The sequence below is a fragment of the Trachinotus anak genome, unplaced genomic scaffold (assembly GCF_046630095.1).
Source record: "Trachinotus anak isolate AG129_WGS33_773 ecotype Australia unplaced genomic scaffold, CSIRO_AGI_Tana_v1 ptg000026l, whole genome shotgun sequence".
NCBI lineage: Eukaryota > Metazoa > Chordata > Actinopteri > Carangiformes > Carangidae > Trachinotus > Trachinotus anak.
Window position 1 is genome coordinate 2,316,341 of NW_027273877.1, and position 18,169 is coordinate 2,334,509.

Genomic DNA, 18,169 nt, shown 5'->3' on the forward strand with positions numbered 1-18,169 from the left:
TACTTTGTGATACAGCTGCAGGTTAAAACAGCTGTATTGCATATTTCAGTGTGTGAGTATAATTGCAGAATTACATACATTTTGCATCTATCAAGCATTAAAAATCTTGCAGGGAATGGAGCTAGTTTTAAGCAGCAGCTATGCTAAGTAGATACGTAATAGTAATGTAAAAGAGGGCAATGGGTTCATGGAAAGAGAGCTTAAAAAAAATCACTAAGTCTGGATAATAATAATAAATGTCTCTGTGCCTTTGGCTAATTTTAATCACACTTCTCAGTGACAGCTAATAAGAAATACCAGTGTTAAAGAACTGGCCTAATTCACTCGCTGACAGCTAGATCCAGACAGAATCCTCTGAATCACCAAATGGGACCTTAGGGAAGAGGAAGCATGTGTTGTAAAGTGGTGAAATGCAATCTATTCTGATAATGAACAGCACTCTGCATACCCATGAAGGTGGCCTGCCAGCCCCCGCGGTCCAGAGCTCGTCGATCGTCCCCCAGGCCAGAGAAGCTTCCAAAGGAGAAGGTGCTGCGGGTGGGGGAGATGTCCAGGTGGTCCTCGTGAAGCAGGAAGGGAACCCCCATACGGCGCTGACGCTTCTTTCCTGTGTGATGGAAGGGGATGGAGCCCTTCCTCTCTCGGTCCTCACGCCGGTTCTTAAACTGAAAAACAATGGGAGGAGAAGGACTTCCCTGTTAGAACCACAATCCTCTCTGTCCTTCATACCTTTCTAATGCAAATGTGTAAAATTAAATCTGAAAAGTAATCAATTTTGCATTTCTTTTCTTGTCTAATACATGCTGCTTATCTAATTTTAATCTGATCTAGATAAAATTAGCAGGAACAAAGGCCCCTTTGGAAGTCTGACCTTTTTGAAGATGTTCATGCCCAGGTCGGAGGAGAGGTCAGGGACTGCTTGTCGACGGAGATTAGTCAGAGACACCTTTGCAAAGGTCTCTGTGCTCAGAGATTTGCCCTCTTCGTTGCATTTCAGACTCATATCCTGCAAAACACAGCAGAGGATGCAAATAACGTAACAGCCAGTGCAGCATGGACATCAGTAAGACGACATGAATGCATCCTGATGACAGTGTCAGGAAGGAAACATGGTGCTTCAGATTCAGATCTGTCTCAAGAAGTCCCAGTGACTGTCCTCCATCCATTACCTGGGTCTTGTGAGTGTTGACCAGTGAGGGTGTTGCAGCCACCATGGAGCTGCTGCGTGGGCGTGGCAGAGGCGTGACCAGGGGTTCTGGGGTGCGTTCAGGTCTCTCCTCCAAAATCTGCCTCAGGCGCTGGAGGTAAAACATCAAAGCCCAGTGCACGCCCTCCTCCGTCCAGTGGGGCTGCAGCAGGCAGCGCAGCACTGCCACATCAAAGTAGGTGGCATAACGTGCTCGCTGGCCCTCGGATGTTGGCAGGCCAGCAGGGGCTGATGTCCTGGGAGAGGAGGGAAGTTAAAAGTTGCTCCCTGAACTGCTAGTAGCTAATGTAACATGACATTTCTATGATGCAGAATTACCAAAACATAAACGAATGTACTTGACTCTGCCATAAGCCTGTTTTAATATTGACTCATGCTTCAGCTTTTTGCATGACTATTTTATATTTATGGATGTAATTATAAATGAGTAAAGCAACTGAGCCGTAAATAGGGAAATCAGCATGGGAGCAGAAGATCTGCAGGGGAAGTGATGGACGGAAAAGATACAATTAAATTTAATTAAGGCAGAGAATAGAAACAATTAATAGATGTGACTGTGACATTACTGAAACCTAAAAGCTGCCTGATCAAAAATGAAAAATGATCAAAATGCAACACAAACTGGAGTGATCTGTGTGTGTTTTGAGCCTTTCCATTCCCGTCACAGAACTACAGTAACTACAAACACGACAATAACACATATCGCCTTTCCTGTTGTGTTAGCCTGTCGTGAACTCCTGGCACACTGCTTCATTAATGATGCATCAAAAGAGGATGGTAAACAAGGGCACAGCCTCCCTCCAGCATCATTGGGAGAGCAGCAGAGAGAGATAGAGAGGGAGCCTAAGCCTACGTGAGTCCACTATAAATAAGCTGGAATGAAGGTCAGTGGTTGGTGAGCTGCAGAAGGTATAGAGCGACACACACTGTGGAGGAACATATTGATACCACGAGAGAGAGGGAGGGAGAGGACGAAGGCGGCATTTAATCTTGGCTGTTGTAATAAATGGAGCAGGAAGAGATGGTCGATATCTACATGAATCACTTTGAGAGCGGACAGCAGAGGGAGGCTGTATCATGTTTCACTGTCTAGCCAACACACACACACACACACTCTGCCTACTGCTGTTGTGTCAGGTTGCTATGGAGACCAAGTGACGACAGCCACCCCAGGCCCGCCGAGAGGCAGTGGCCCAGCCCCCGACTCCATGCGGTAAGAGAGATGCAGCAGCCAGCGGTTGCCATGGAAACTGCATCAGCATCAGCAGTGCTCTGAGTGATGCTGAGCCACGGGATGAATAAGCTGCATTAATCACGGGAGCTGATGGTGGAAATGTCGGGGCAGCACAGCACAGAAGGGCGTGCACAACAAGGAGCAGATATAAATTTAAACTCCCACAGGGCCTCTGAGTTGACAAAGGAAAAGAAAAAGATTTTGGATTCAGGGGGCATTTTGATTAGATCCTTGGATGGACATTTGCTGGTCTGGGTCAGCTGCACAGCCCCACCCCTTTCTGGATCCATACAGCAACAATTTTAAGCATGAAATAAATTCCTTCTTAAAGTCTCACTTTTCTCTCTACCCCTGCCCTCATCCTATCCAGCATTTTCCACACAACAGCTCAAATTTCCCACGACCAACACAAAGAAAGCAATTAATCTGTCTTTGTTGGGTGTGTGCAGCAAAACAATGGGGATAATTCTCTCCCTTCCTGCATTACCATGTGACTGCTCAAAAATCCTTTGGTGTTTGAGTGTATGAGGATATAACTAGCTTGGGGGAGGGTGGGTTGAGGCTTATTTTGATTTGCAGTCACTTGCTGGCTCTCAGATGGATCAGAAGAAGCGTTGGAGTGACTTGTTTGGCTGTCAGAACGAGCTGAGATGAGCAACGGATGGCTTATCAACCTCTCCACGCCTTCTCCCACGTCACTCTCATTCCCTCAGCCCACTGGTTTGCATGAATCAGGATGATGACAGACCTGCCGCGATGAACTTCAAAACAGCAAACACCCACATAGGATGTGCTGAATGTGAATGCTAAAAACTGTTTATCTGGGGACTCTCTGCAGAGCCTGTGTGGTGTTTTCCAGTGCTGCAGTGCATTATATTCATGGTGTTCTATGGGATTAAAAGTTGAAGTTTCCTGGTTAAAAACCAGCTCCTTTAAGCTCACAGGCAACTGGATGTGATGCATAGAGAACAGCATATAAACCATGATTTTTATATGATTGTTTTTTTTACTATATATACGACTCTGAGTAAAGTCAGTTATCATTTGTTTGCCAACCAAGCAGGTCATACCTACCTTGTTTGTGCCAAAGCAAGCACAGATTGAGCTTTAGTCTGGCAGCGGAGACCGAACAATGCCAGACTTGCCGTGGGCAGACCAAAATCAAGCCAGGCCGTGTCATGCCAGGCCAGGGACACTGCCAGCATTAGACATGTAGCACATTACTTCAGCATAATTACCCTGGTTATGTGGGCAAATGTCAGATGGGTCTGTTAATGCTCAAGCAAGATGTATGTGTGTGTGTGTGTGCTGACTGAGGAGGCAGTGCTGCTTCGAGCAACACATTACACAGGGGAAGGAGGAGCTATTCATATACGCTAGCGTTTCGCAAGCTAGTGGAGCGAGCTGTGCTGTGCAGTGTGTTCGACAGACGGTGCCGCGGGGCTCAATGTTTAGCCATCAACAAGATGATGGCACCAGCTCTGTGTCAGCGCGGGTCACTTATAAATCACTGCACTGCTGCACTGCTCCAACCCACAACTGGCTTCTAGGGTACAAACTACCCTTCTGTGAAAGCAGCAGTGATCATATGAATCCACAATAAGAAATAATATATGATTTCAGTGCCTGATTTCACACGTTTAAGATGCTACGATAAAAGCCTGTTCGTGTTGCATGAGACGGCCTTTATGTGATTCATATAACGATGCTGTTGTGTTAACATGGTACATTAAAAGCATACATTTGTAATGTTTTTCATTTTGTTGAGAATTTACTGGCTTATTTGTCTTTGGCATTTCAGTCCATATGGTCTCACATGAGTTGCACTTTGATGTAAATTGCAAGAGCCACCTTCATTAATAATAATTCAAAAATATGTTTTACTGTGTCCTTTCATATGGATATTATGAATATATATGAGATATTTTTGATATGCTTGATATACTTAATGCATTATTGTCTCTGTATTCACACTCTTCATCATTGCATACATCTTAAATTATTAATCATTTTAAGATGTTTATTAATCTGGGTGAATTAGATGGTTGACCATATCATAGAGCCTACATCTAAAAAAAATATATTTAGACCTGATGGAAATCTGAATAGTGTTTTAATATTATCCATTTAAATAAATTTGCATCCATAAAATGAACAAAGATAACTTTCTTTCTGATATCATCCATTCTTAATAATCATGAGATCATGAAATTAGAGCAAAGAATGCAGAAAAGTCTGTCGTGCTCGGCTGAAGTTGTGGTAATTCTGCTTTCAGTTTTGCTATATTGCTATTCATGGTTGAATATTGTATTTCTGTCTTTCTGTATCCCTATTACTATGTAACATTGCTGCCTCCTGTTGCTGTTGATAATGTTGTGGGGTTTTTCCTTCTCTGAATCTAGGGTCTAGTAAGATATTCCCCTGTTGTTTCAAACAAAATGCACCACAGATGTGTGCACATGCTTGAGAAAAGAGAAATGTGTCTGTGTCTTTGGCTTAATGTGTTCAGACTTCCCTCTGGAGTACCCTTGTTCCATTTACACTATTTATGACACCACCACCTCCTCCTGCTTAACAGCATGCCTGAACGGGCAGGACGCTTCACCATAACTCCCAAATCAAAAATCAATGACGCACACACGATCAAGTGCTTCCTATCTCATTGCGTCTTGAAGGTAAATTCAATAACAGTGCTTACTTTTTCTTGGAAGGGCCTTTTACTGGCTGGGGTTGTTGGGAAGGGCCACCTTTCTCCACCGAGTTACCACGACGACAGCTCTGCTCTCCAGCCGTGGGGGAGGAGGAATCTGATTGGGTGGTTTCGCAAACCACCTGGAAGCCCTGTGGGTGGGAGAGAGAGATGGATAGATACTGTATATGGGCAGATAAACAGGCAGAAAGACGTACAGACTGATAATTAAAGGCTCTGAGGTTGGATTAAGGTTTCTGTCATGGCCGTTGCTAACCACGCTAATGCTCCCGGATGGCTGGTGCTAATGAATATTAGCAGCCAGCCCCAGTGGGACCATGGAAGGGGGGAGGGGAGGAAGCCTCAGACTCTTGCCTGAACACATTCAATCAACATGGGAAGCAAAATCTGACAAAGATCTGAGCTAAATGTGCTCCCTCACCATGGGACCTGGGTTGCCAGATCCACAGGGGCTGCACTGGTTGTTGACTGGGGAGTTCCTCTTAGCTGTTGAGACAGGCATAGCAGACTACATGTCTAATTATTGGAAAACAAAAATAGATTGACTCATTAAAGGGATGTTTATGAGGATTTTTGTCACCTGTCACGATGTTTCTCACAGGTTTAATGAGTGCAGTAAAGGCAGGGATGTCAGGTTGGCGGTGCTCCCACATTGGCTGCCATATTACCAAACCGCTGGCCAATCGGAAGGTCAGGTCGGACTCCTAAAAAAAAACAAGTGACAGATTTAGAATCTCATTTATAGAGGAAGCAGTGTGTGTTTCCTCAACCCTCCAGAGCCTGATTTAATAATCAAAATTACTTTGAAATGTTAGATCATTTCAGGGTTCTGTTGTCATGGTATGATCAGTTACAAGATACAGTAATTCATTGTTCAGTTAGGAAACAGTGCAGTCCCGAGAGTACTGTAACATGACTCTTGTGTCTGTTGGTACACACAGATCAATAGTGAAGGGGTGACCCTGAGAAAGTCATTATTTGAATGATAGAAAAGAATAATGCACAGTAACAATACATATTAGTGACCAGCTATTTTGGTATTCTGTTATAAGAGTCTACACCAAGGCTGCGCTCATTTATTAGAGAAGCTACAGACCTTTATGCGATGAATAAGTGGAGCAAAAAGGAACACAAACAGCTCCACGGTGGCCATGCTCTTGTGGAACAGCTTGGTACGGGTGTGCTCGTCGTCCTCCAGCAGGGACCCACTGTGCTGGGGTCCTGAGCCCCCTAATGCCGAGCCGGAGCAGGAGCCAGGGGCCCCAGGCGACGAGCCCTGGTTTCCCACAGGCTGGAGGAAGGCGCTGCTGCTGCTGCCTCCGGACCAGCCGTGGCCCAGGCTCGGCTCATGGTTGCACTCCTGGGCAGCGTCCAGCAGCATCCAGTGCAGAGTGTGGAGCAGCTTGGTCTCGGCCACGCCCAGCTTGTCCTGGTGGCCTGTCAGAGGTCAGAGGTCAAAGGTTAATATTGAGCGCTGCTTAGTGAGGTGATGAATGGGCAGCATGAAGCTGTCGTGTTTGTGTAGGAGGATTTAAACATGATAACGGATGCATATGACACTGTGTAACTCCAGCTCTGGTGATTCTTCATTTCAAACTGATTAACATTTTGGTTTTTCACTGCTGATGAGACAAAACACACAATTTGAAGATATCACCTTGGCCTTCAGGGAATTATCTGGCTCACTTATCATTATTTTGACATTATATGAACTGATCGATAACAAAATAATCAGCAGATTAATTAATAATCAATAGTTGAAGCCCTATTATCAACAATATTAGAAGGAACATTTTTTTTCTCATTATCAGTGCTCTTGTCTTATTAATATTGTATGTCTAGTTAAGTGCCTTAGATAGTCAGTGAGTGTTAATGTCCTCAGATGGCTCTTTATGAGCATTTAGATGCTGACATGATCCAGAAATAAATACATATAACTGAAATAGACACATTCTGTTCTTTGTTTCCAATAATTGAGAACTGTGATGCACTGTAGAGTCAGGCTGTTCTGTATCTGTCCTGTAGCTGAAAGAACATCCGTTCTGTGTTTTGTTGGATGAGGATAACCTGGATGAGGCTGTCAACTCAATGCCGACAGTGGTGGTAATGTGTGTCCTGCGTGTCCTCACCCAGCTTGTTCCTGTTAGACAGCAGGATGGAGGTGCAGTGGAGTACATGAGGCAGGGCTGCCTGGACGAGCTCCCAGCGGGAGACGCTCTGGATGGCCTCTGACAGGGCCGGCGACAGCCCGTGGAGCTTATTCTCCACCAGCACCCGCTCAAAGGACTGGGGTGGCAGCCAGGGAGAAGACGAAAAGAGACATCAGCCAGGAACTAAAGCCTTTTTCTTTGACTATCTAAATGTCCCACATGGCCTCAAGCGAGGCAATGCCTGTGGGAGAGACACTGGCAGCTCTGTTTAGATCCAAAGGGATCTGGAAAAGTGTCATTATGGATATGAGTTTCCAGAGGTCTGGCTCTGGGGTAATAGCAGGAAGCAAGGGCAAAAACTAATTTGCTAAATGCAAAATAAAGAGCCCACTTGATCTGCAGGTGCATTAAGGTAAAAACAGATTACGGGGAAGGGAGCGATTATTTCCCATCACCACGCACATGGCATTATGAAATGACTTACCACACAAGATGCTTCATACTGTTTTCCCAACTTTGGGCGCAGAAATGCACTGAAAAATACAAAAACAGTGGAAGCATGCTTATATGGGATTTTAACAAAATGAAAAATGCAGGTTATGCTATTAAATCTACAATATATTCTAACAATACAATATAGGGCACATGACACTCTGTACCAACATGACAATCATTTCACTGCAGCTAGTCTGTTTGGCCCACTTTCTATGTAAATTTGCTTTACAGGTGTGACATCATACAATCTGCATCCGTCTGCACACACAGTGAGCACCTTGCAAGAGCATGCCCCCCCCCCTTCCTCCGTTGAAACCATTCAGTGAAACCGGAGAAGTGACACCGTTTCCCATTCACGGGTTGAATCACAATAAGCCAATCCATCCATCCCGACGCCTGTCACAAGGAAAACGCGTCTGTCCTCTCCTGTGGCACCAGCTGCCAGAGCCTTGATCCTCCTTATTCTGCCTCACTGGCAAACACCTGTTATCAATTTCCACTGAAGCACACACTAACCTGGTTTGCCTCCATAGGAAGGTCTGGATGGGAAACGGTATTCCCTTCCCGCACTCCGGTTCGTTCTCGTCCAGGCTTTTCCTCTTCACCATTTTGGCCGGACCTGCCCGCCTGCCTGCCCGCCCTCCTGTGTGCGACCACCGGACCCGGGCTGCTGGCTCTGCCCAGGTGATCAGCGAGCTTCCCTCACGACATGATTGGGTTCGTCCTGCGTAAAATGGCTGCAAGTACCGTTCGGTCGGTCGATCGGCGGCAAGAGAGAGTGAGAGAGAGAGAGAGAGAGATGGAGAGAGAGAGAGGAGGGAGCAGGGGTGGGTGGAGGGGGGCAGAGAAGGAGAGAGCGCTCTGATTTCGGCACCTCCCTCACCGGACAGTGACAGTTGATCGGCTGCTAATTTGCCGGCGGCGGAGCTTAAAGACGCAGTGCGCAGCTGGGCCAGATGTTTGCCCTGTTCCTTGTTCGTCGTTGTAGGAAACCGAACAGAGACGCTGCATACACGAATAAAACCCAAACTGCTGTAAACACGTTGAATTGCATCCTGATGGTTCATTCACATGAGGGCGAACACCCCGCCCCCACTCATTTGTACGCCAACAGGTTGTTTAATAGCCCAGGTGGACAATCAGCTTTATAATCTGTGAAAGAATCTGACGCAGCCTGTGTTGGAGGAAGCATTCAGACTCCTTTCTTAAATAAATGTAGCAATGCCACACAATAAATATTGCTTTTCACCATGAGTGCAGATCCTACATAAGTGCATGCGTCCTGCACAGGTCAAAGACTACAAATGTATTTCAAATATCAGAAGTAAAAGTCACCATTTTGCAAAATGTTCATTTCATTGTGTTATACTGGGCATATGTGGATTATTACAGAGGGGAGCCAATGCAGAACCAGTCTGAACTACTTTATCTTCTACTGGGTTGTTCAATAAATAAGTAATGCATCATATTTTAAAAGCTGTTTTTGTGAGTGAAATATTTATCTGAAAAATGATTACAACAGATAAATGTAGCAGAGTAAAAAGTGCAGTATTTATCTTTGTGATGTAGAATTAAAGAGTTGCAGAAGATGGTACACACAGATACAATAAGAGGTAAATCCGGGGGGGCTTACATGAGACATTAAAAAGGAATGGTTAAGTGACGCAGCAGAGATATTGTGACTTTTAGTCCCAAATATGTGGCAAGCACCAAATACATATAATGCAAGTGGAAGGTTATTTTTTCATACTTTGATAAGCTGCTTGTGGAGCCACTGAAGACATTATACAGCTGTTTTAAATGCTGAATAGAAGCCGTGACAAACAGCCACAGCAATAAATAAGCAGCCATTAGCTGGAAAACTTAAGTTGGCTTAGTAGGAAGACTGGAAAACAGAAAAACAGATAGGCTGCCTCTTTTCAAAGATGAAAACCCTCTGAAACTCAGTATCTAACACGCTCCATCGCATTGTGTACAAACAGGTAAGTGTAAGAACAAAAAAAAAGCTTTTATGAGTGGTTATGTATCAGATTATTTCTTGGTAGGGGCTGGTAGATTTCCTGGAGTCGCCCCTGGTTGCCAGGCGACTGGCCAGTTAAATTAATACTCTGTAATAACTCTGGACTCCTGAAAATATGTTCCTTCATGTCGAAAAACATGTTTTTCACAATAAAAGTCTCCAATATACCAATATAGACATTAGCAATGCACATCAACGTATTGTTTCTCTACACTGGATTTAAAAAGAAAATGCATGATATAAATGAATGGATCACAATATTTTCTGAAAATTGAGTCTAAATAAATAAATAAAAACTAGAGTGAACCAGTTTTTATTTTCTTTATTTCTGTTGTCATCATCCTGTAGGAGCATTTGTCATCAGTACATCTCAAACATTGGAAAGTGTGCACACATCTACATGATCTTTTAAATACACTTACACAGGCAAAGAGGGGCTGGAGGGCAAGGAGGCAAGAATATAGGAAGCACAGAAGAACACTGGAGGGGTAGCTGACATTGGAGGAGGAAGGGGAGGGGGGGGTAGAGGAATTTCACAATGGTGAGCAGAGAATATGCTAGAAATGGTTTGTTTTTTACCCTTTTTTTAATGAATCGTAACAGCTGCAAGTTGAGGGTCATTGTCGTTTCTTCTTCCATCTCCTGTAAAGGTACTGGTTCAATCGCACATAAGGGCCAGGTAGCTGCTCTCTCAACTGGAATGTTTTCATATAAAGCTTCTTACTTTCAACTTTTTTTTTTTTAAAACAAACCTTGGGCTGTTTGCCCATTCAGATACGTAGCAGGACCCACTCTCTGCAAAAGGAGAAAAGTCACAGGAGCATGAGAGGCCGTTTAGGGATCCGACCTTGACGTTTAGACACGAGGATGCACCCTGGCCATTTACACTCGCACTGAAAAGTTTAAGATTGCTTCAAATAGATCTAATTTATTTATAATTCATTTGCCATGCCAGCATAACAGCGTTGTTGTAGCCTAATAAAACCACAGAGCTAATGTAAAACCAAACAAATAAGAGCAGCCCATTGGTTTGCAGAAAAGAAAAGAAAAATCTATTGGAAAGCTAGCCTTTTAGCACTTGACTCAACATAACTGCAACGGTTATCAACATTTAAGTGCTAATAAGCCAGTGCAGCCACAGGGAACATACAAAACTGGAACAACTTCCACTACAGTGACATATATAAAAAGAAAACATAACAAGAGAACGCAATTTCTCCAACAATTCAGCACATACCAGGAAATCATAAGAATAAAATCCAACCAACAAACAAACAAAAATTCATATCGTTTGACTTAAAATGTCACATTTTAGCAGACATGCTCATCAACCATTCTTTTGCAGGTACAGTTACACGCCATGTTTCCGTAAGTTAAGCCTCTCACACACAGATGTATCTTTAAGACTACCGTCTAGTATCTAGTAGCTATATCTTGCATCCAGTACCATATAAATTCTGAATGGACGTTATGCATGAGTTCACCTTAAAAGTTTACCCCCATACAAGTGGAATGTAGTGATGCTTTTCACACTAAAAATATCACTGTACAATCATAAAACCATCAATGCTTTCTTAGACAAACACATCCAGTCAAACCTTAGCATTCGGCCTATCTGAAGCAAAACAAAAGTCCATATTTTAGTGAACAAAACTGAATGAAAAACAAATAAAGATCGACTGGGCGTGTCCCTTTTAAGGGGGTGAATGAAGGATAATCTTAGAATTCAGTTTTTTAAAATCCCATTGGAAAGGGTGGTAGGGTTGTTGATGGACGAGACAGTCAATCAACTACAACAGCAGAACCTGTGGGGTCAAGTGAGTGGGGGTCGTGTTGCAGTGAGGGACCTTGGGAGAACACTGGATGCTTATCAGTGAATGAGACCGATGGGAAGAGGAGTAATGGTGTGGATTTTTTTTTTTTTTGTTGAACGTATCCGAAGCGGAGGCAGCCGGCTCATAAGCCCTGCTTGGCCAGAGCAGCGGTGACATCCTGGGCCAGCGTGGAGAGCTGTGGTGACTCCAGGAGGTTGATGCTGCCTGCAGAGGACAGACGAGGGGAAGTGCCTCCAGTCTCGACCCCGGGGGAGTGGGTCACGATGATTTCAGCGCCGTGGTCCACGCGAGCTTTGGCTGTTTCCCGGAAGGACAGCTTGTGGCTCTCAATCTGGCGGGTACAGAAAAAGAGTTTAGGCCAAGGTAGTTATTTTAGCATCAGGCAGTGACAGAGACATCATGTGCACAAGATATTTTTGTGCTTCTTTTTACCATAACATTCCCTCCTCCAGGCATGTGGCTGGTGTTGTCCAGGGAGCCAACCTTGGCATGGGCCTTTTCTTTAAAGTCCAGCTTCACATTCTCAATCCGCACATTACCTCCCCCTGGGAGCAGGACAGCAAGAAGGAGAGGAAAAGAATCAAACCCATGGGGCCTCACTCACCTGCAGGGCAGCGCTTCTCCTAAGCAATGCTCAGGGCAAAGAACTTCAGTCTGTGCAATTCAGTGCATGGACTGGAGACTGCTCTCCAAAACAAATGCAAATGTTGCTCAAAGCTGCTCAACTTTTATGCATTACAGCAGAAATGCAGATGTATAACTTCTGTTTTTATGATAATTTAAACTAAACTAAATGAGCTTCTAAATTTGTTATTAATCTCTAGAGGATGTAAGCTCTATGTAATCTTGTTATGTCATACATACATACATATTAACTTCAGATATTACATGCACTGATAAAGACAAGCTTGTTGCACAAAGTGGTATATTAAATATTGGCTATACACAAGAGAGCACCCTTGAATCTCTTGTCAGATGTGTAGTATATGTAACATTTAACTTAAAGCTAAAGCTTTAAGCTCTGTATGGTACCTGGCCTGTAGTGGATGTTGGACATAGAGCCACATTTGGCGGTGACATGGCTCAGGTCGATCTTCTTGCTCTGGATTTGGACCTGTGGGACAACAGCACAGTGCACGCAGCAGCCTACATTATTTCATGTTTCCAGGAAAAAGACGAGTGCGGAAAACTATATCCTGCACAGACATGTGGGAGAGATGGAAGCTACACAAAGTAACAGACATAAAGCGAAGAGAAAGATGATGTGATGTATGTTTTGTGATGAAAAATAAAAAGTCATTGAAGAAAAGTTACAAATCATCCATGAGGTGACACAACATGATGAATGAATGACGGCAGATTAAGACGAGTGATGAGAGATGTCAACGTCAGCTCCCTGGAGAGGGTTCACATGAAAGCAAGCAGCGACAACACAGACAGCAAACAAACACAGACCGCAGGCACTACGTGATGCTACAGGGAGCAGATGCTTCAATTAAACTTTATTGTCCATGGGTGATATGAATTAGTACGTCTACAAACACTGTTAAAAAGATACGGTGACAACCCTGCATGCTGTAGAGGGGTGTTTATTTTTACAGTTCATATACTACGCAGAGATACTGTATGTTGTGGCCCAGGCAAATATAGAAAAAACTGGTGCAAATGCAAGGATAACATTCTGTATATTTGCTTCTGAGGCACAAAACACAGCTGATAAAGATGAAAACACTCCACAGCTACAATTCACAGATACGTTCATACCTAAATGTGTAGGTTCATTAGAATGAGAGGACTTGGAGAGATGTTTTTTTGAATGTGTGTGTGTATGCTTTGCTGCGGAGTCACTCACGTTTCCCCCGCCTGCTGCGTGCTGGATTTTGTCCAGGGAGCCACATTTAGACTGAACGTGGCTAAAATCCAGTTTAACACTTGGAATCATGACCTGGGAATGACAGGGGTGACTTTTTCTTTTTTTTTTTACACAGACAAACAGGCAACACTGAGGGCTTTCTGAAACAGGAGGAGACGGTGGCTTTAAAAAAGGCCCGTCTCCTCTCTCCTCCCCCCCGTCCCGCCCAAAATAATCCTGCAAAAAGTGTCCCAATTTTAAATCCACGACCTATCAATCTGTTGGTGCTCACTTTAGCATTTGAATTTCGGCTGATCTAGACCACAGAAAAAAAACTGATGCCTTTTGTTGATGGAGTTTAATTTTTATGCAGGGATGAAGGCAGTTATCAGTGTGCAGATGCTGCACCTGAAATGCTCTAATCCGTGGAGCCCTGAACTTGTCCCTCTTTTAAATAGAGTTGTTATAGCACCCTGAAGCATATTTGCAAGAGTTTAATTCCTAAGTGCAACATCCATTATTTGTACAAGATATAAAGCCACAAAAGAAAAAAAAAGAAAAAAAATCACTTCCAAGAGGGAAGGGAACTTTACTTCTTGTACGACAAAGATGTAACATAGAGGCACTGCACTTTGGATATAAAGCCTTGTTTTGCTTGGCTGAAACAAGCAGACAAACAGATGGGTCAACACATGAACAGATAAAGGTAGCATGAGAGATTGCTACAGCAGCCCCAGCTGAAAGGGGGAAGAGAAGGGGAGAAAAGAGAAAAGAGAAAGAACAGAGAAAGGTGTACATACATTGCCTCCTTTGGGCGTGTGCTTCAGATTATCCTTGGAGCCGCACTTTGATTGAACATGACTGAAGTCCAGCTTCTCGCTTAAAATTTGAACCTAAAACAAAATCGAATTAAAAAAAAAAAAAAAAAGAAAGAAAGAAGAAAACACTATATGTGCCTTGTTTAATTAAGTCAAGTGTGCGATGAGTGATCAATGTGTCTTCACATGCATTTACATTTAACATGTGTTTACAGTTATGGTACTTTTCTGTGAAGTTTTTTTAATGCATACACACTCAGTTATCCCTTCAATGCAGTCCTCGTCTCTGCTCACTCAACTGCCAACCAGCTGTGGCCTGATCCCTCACCGGCTTCCCACCCATAAACGACAGATGTGGGAAAGTCCAGTGGCAAAACTGTTCAGTCAAGTTGTAGCTCAACATATATTTTCAAATGAGGCTTGGTAGGCAGAAATAATCTAATATATAGATATTACTTAATTTGAACAATGAGGCATTTTTTAATATTATTATCTAACAAAACAACTCACATATATATATATATATATATATATATATATATATATATAGTTAATTCATAATATTAACAAAATGCCTCATTGTTCAAAGTAACTAAGGTAAAAGGGGTTCAGGGAAAACATACATGGGCTCTGACAACAAGCCTCTGTCTCTGGTCTACACAGACCTGACCTGGTTTCTCTTGACAGCTCTTCCTCTAAACCTTAAACCTTCACACACACACACACATACACAGACACACACACACGGACACACACGCTGTCCTTACTGTGTATTTTAATGCTCCCCCCCCCCCTTTTCTTTCTTTTTATTTTGGAGTTACTACACTGTGCTGTCGCTTCTACAGCTGTTGCAGCACAGACATCTGCAAGGTCAACCAATGACAAAGCATCGTTGCAGCTCTTAACAAAATATCACCAAAGCACTGATGCTGCAGTCTCATTTTCGCACTAACAATATTTTTGTGCATAAGCAATGCTTTTCTAAGTTACAGCAAATATCACTGTTAAAAGGTCTTCAATGTTAAACGTCAAAATGAAGTGAAATTAATTATATAATTACAAATATGTATTAAAAATGTCAACATGTTTAAAATATGGAAACATCAACTCTTTAGTCTACTACGCCACAAAAGCTGCTGTGCTGTTTCTCCAAGCCGGGGATCGCCCAGCTTCATTAAAAATTTCTGCTCCTATGTCACATTTCTCCCCAAAGAGGAAAGGAGAGCTGGCAAAGAGACAATGAATCAGCTCCTTCTCCATATTTCACAGGGGTTAATGAAAAGTCTCACCTCTGTAACACTCCTGGAACATTACGACTGCTGCCTTGGCTATGTGACCAAAAAACTGCATAGATTACACTGCAGTTGACCATATATCTCTTACAACCCATAGACAAAGATGAGAGGAATAAGAATTTCTCTTTTCATTTTCAGCTAGGACGTGTTAATTATTAGAGGAAAACAGAGGTGTGCTTGAGGCTATTCTCGGAGGAAAAGTAAAAACTGTGAGGCTGAGGGGACTTCATTCAGTTGTGATGCAAGGGAACTTCAACTCAAGGATTTTGACCTTCATCATGCTCTTAAAAAATAGTTTCTCTAACAGCTTGGCCACGTTGCAACTTAAAATTTTTATCAAGCATCTGTCTTCAGCTCAGCAGAGGCAGACCGGTGAATCTGGCTCTTTTTGGGGACCTACCAAGCAACTTTTTTGTTTGAAATCTAAAAAATTAAGAGGAATAAGTGGAGGGAGGTGTCCTTGATACAACTTCTCAATAAGTAATTCCTGTGTGCAGTTATTAATAGTCAGAGCCAGAGGAAAATTCTTGCAATGGAAATGACGAAAGCAGCTCCCCAGGGCAGATGATTCTGCAGGTTGACTGCTCCTTGGAGGTATTCTTGGGATATTCTTAGGAGGGTAGCTTTTTTAAAATCTCATTATTTTAGAAAAGATCAACATGTGACGTTCGTGGTTCAGCTAAAGAGAAATTTGGGAGAAGGTAAGGAGAAGAGATAAAGAGACAGTCAGGGGAAGAGGCCAGAGGCAGCCGATGATGGTTCATCCAGACTGACGGAGATGACAGCAGACAGGGTGAGGAGGCAGGGGACAGTCGCAGGAAGCAGACAGACAGTGACGGCACGGCAGGGGTTTAAAGGCAGTGAGTGATAGTGAAGATGTGAAGAGAGATATTCGAGCATTTTACAACGTTTCTACAACTCAGAGAGAGAAAAGGGCACAGAGAAGAGGAAGGAAAGTAAGAAAAGGACAAGAGAAACCCACTGTGTGTCTGTTTTCACACAAGTTGTCACAACTGTTTGCTTTGTTTTTAATGCTGCATCTGTCTTTTTTATAAGCATTTAAAAAAAATCTTTTATCAGCACATTGTATTGTATTGTGTGTGTGTATGAAGACAAGTATATGAATATTTATGTTGAAAAATATTACGATAAACTTTAGTTTAAAAAATAAATACTTTATCAAAGAGAAATAATTTACAGAAAACATATTGTTAGAGGGTGAATGTAACGAATGAGACGTGTCAAAAAGCATCTTCTAGTTAGCGTGCTTCAGAGAAATTACATATCTTTTATTGAAGGTGTACAATGTAATTTTATCATTGTCTGCCACCCTGTGGAAGTATCAGGTAACTGCTTGAAATTTTAAAACCAGGAACCATTAAATATAATCTCAGTGAAATTTGTCTCTAAATTTGTCTCTGTCTGTGCTGTAGAGATGTTTTTGCTGGAGGATTGCATTATTTAAACCTAAAACCTTGCAGAGCTGATTTACCTCCACTGGACCTCGACTTCTTGTGATATGAATCTGAAGGTTTTTTAATTCTGTTTTGCCTCACGTGTGATCCCATACCTACATAGCCCTGACTGTCCAGCACAGTCCTGTTACCTGTCCGCCTTTTGGCTGATGTTTGATGTTGGAAGTGGACCCAATCTTGGACTTTACATTCTTCAGGTCAGGCAGGGGCTGATTGAGAACCTTCAGCTGCCGTTGGACAGAGGACGGCGACTTGGGCGGGGTTCGGATCACCGCCACCTTCTTCTCCTGGAGGACGCTGAAGGACTTGGGCGTGTGGCTGCCGGGGGTGCGCGAGCCCGGGGTGCGGCAAGAGTAGCTGGGGGGTGTGCCAGGCGTGACGGCGGAGGAGCCGGGGGTGGAGGCTCCGCTACGGACTGCTCGAGAATGTGCATCTGTACCTAGGAGATAGGAGAGGTTGGATTAGGAAGAGAAGAGGAAGAGGGAAGGAGGGATAAGAAAAAACCTTCCTGGAATGTGGCAGAAAGAGAAAGAGAGAACAAACGAAAGAGACAAAATCACCTCAGAGAAAGAAGAAAGAGGGAGAGGAAAGACAGACTGATAAGAGCAACAGATGGACTGGTGTGTGTGATCCTTCATCTGGGTCTGATGATGATGATGAGGAAGCGTAACACTCATGGAGCTATGAATGCTGCTCTGTTGGTGTCAAATTTTCTCAGGTTCCACAGAGCAAACAACCCAGGTCAAACACGAATGTTTGACAAGGAGCGTGAAAGCACACACAGGCAGCTGAACTCATTTAATGCTGAAGGCTTGTTGCCGGGACACTGGTGCAGGACCAATGGGATCTTAGCCAACAATGTCCTGAATAAGACCAAGATGCAGCAACCTGTTGTCATGGCTCCCACCTGTTCCTCTGATAAGGTAACTGCAGGCTCAACGAAGCAAAATTTCACACATTAAAAATACTTTAATAAAATTTGTGTTGAATTAGGACAAATTTGGAAACCTTTCAGAATAAGGTGTGACCAAGATGAATGAATGCATGCTTTGTCAATGGATGATGCTCACACCTATGC

The 18,169-nt window shown here is 43.3% G+C and overlaps 2 protein-coding genes across 26 annotated transcripts in view; both read right to left on the minus strand.

Moving 5' to 3' along the window:
• The window catches only part of LOC139609729 (protein unc-80 homolog), a 48,120-nt gene extending 38,968 nt beyond the window's left edge, over window positions 1-9,152 (minus strand). For all 19 annotated transcript variants that reach the window (XM_071464651.1, XM_071464647.1, XM_071464650.1 and 16 more), the window contains exons 1-10: window positions 8,313-9,152; window positions 7,786-7,834; window positions 7,281-7,437; window positions 6,248-6,588; window positions 5,732-5,855; window positions 5,573-5,637; window positions 5,140-5,282; window positions 1,170-1,443; window positions 872-1,006; window positions 449-665 (exon numbers count right to left, since the gene is read on the minus strand). In XM_071464651.1, coding sequence (XP_071320752.1) covers window positions 449-665; window positions 872-1,006; window positions 1,170-1,443; window positions 5,140-5,282; window positions 5,573-5,637; window positions 5,732-5,855; window positions 6,248-6,588; window positions 7,281-7,437; window positions 7,786-7,834; window positions 8,313-8,863 — 2,056 coding nt within the window. In that variant the 5' untranslated portion in view covers window positions 8,864-9,152. The remainder of the gene's footprint in view (window positions 1-448; window positions 666-871; window positions 1,007-1,169; window positions 1,444-5,139; window positions 5,283-5,572; window positions 5,638-5,731; window positions 5,856-6,247; window positions 6,589-7,280; window positions 7,438-7,785; window positions 7,835-8,312) is intronic.
• Window positions 9,153-10,123: 971 nt separating this feature from the next.
• The window catches only part of LOC139609738 (microtubule-associated protein 2-like), a 54,959-nt gene continuing 46,913 nt past the window's right edge, over window positions 10,124-18,169 (minus strand). For 3 of the 7 annotated variants that reach the window (XM_071464672.1, XM_071464673.1, XM_071464671.1), the window contains 6 exons: window positions 17,223-17,530; window positions 14,304-14,396; window positions 13,504-13,596; window positions 12,684-12,765; window positions 12,084-12,196; window positions 10,124-11,982 (listed from right to left, as the gene is read on the minus strand). In XM_071464672.1, coding sequence (XP_071320773.1) covers window positions 11,773-11,982; window positions 12,084-12,196; window positions 12,684-12,765; window positions 13,504-13,596; window positions 14,304-14,396; window positions 17,223-17,530 — 899 coding nt within the window. In that variant the 3' untranslated portion in view covers window positions 10,124-11,772. The remainder of the gene's footprint in view (window positions 11,983-12,083; window positions 12,197-12,683; window positions 12,766-13,503; window positions 13,597-14,303; window positions 14,397-17,222; window positions 17,531-18,169) is intronic. The other 4 variants (XM_071464676.1, XM_071464674.1, XM_071464675.1 and 1 more) reach the window with 3 other exon arrangements.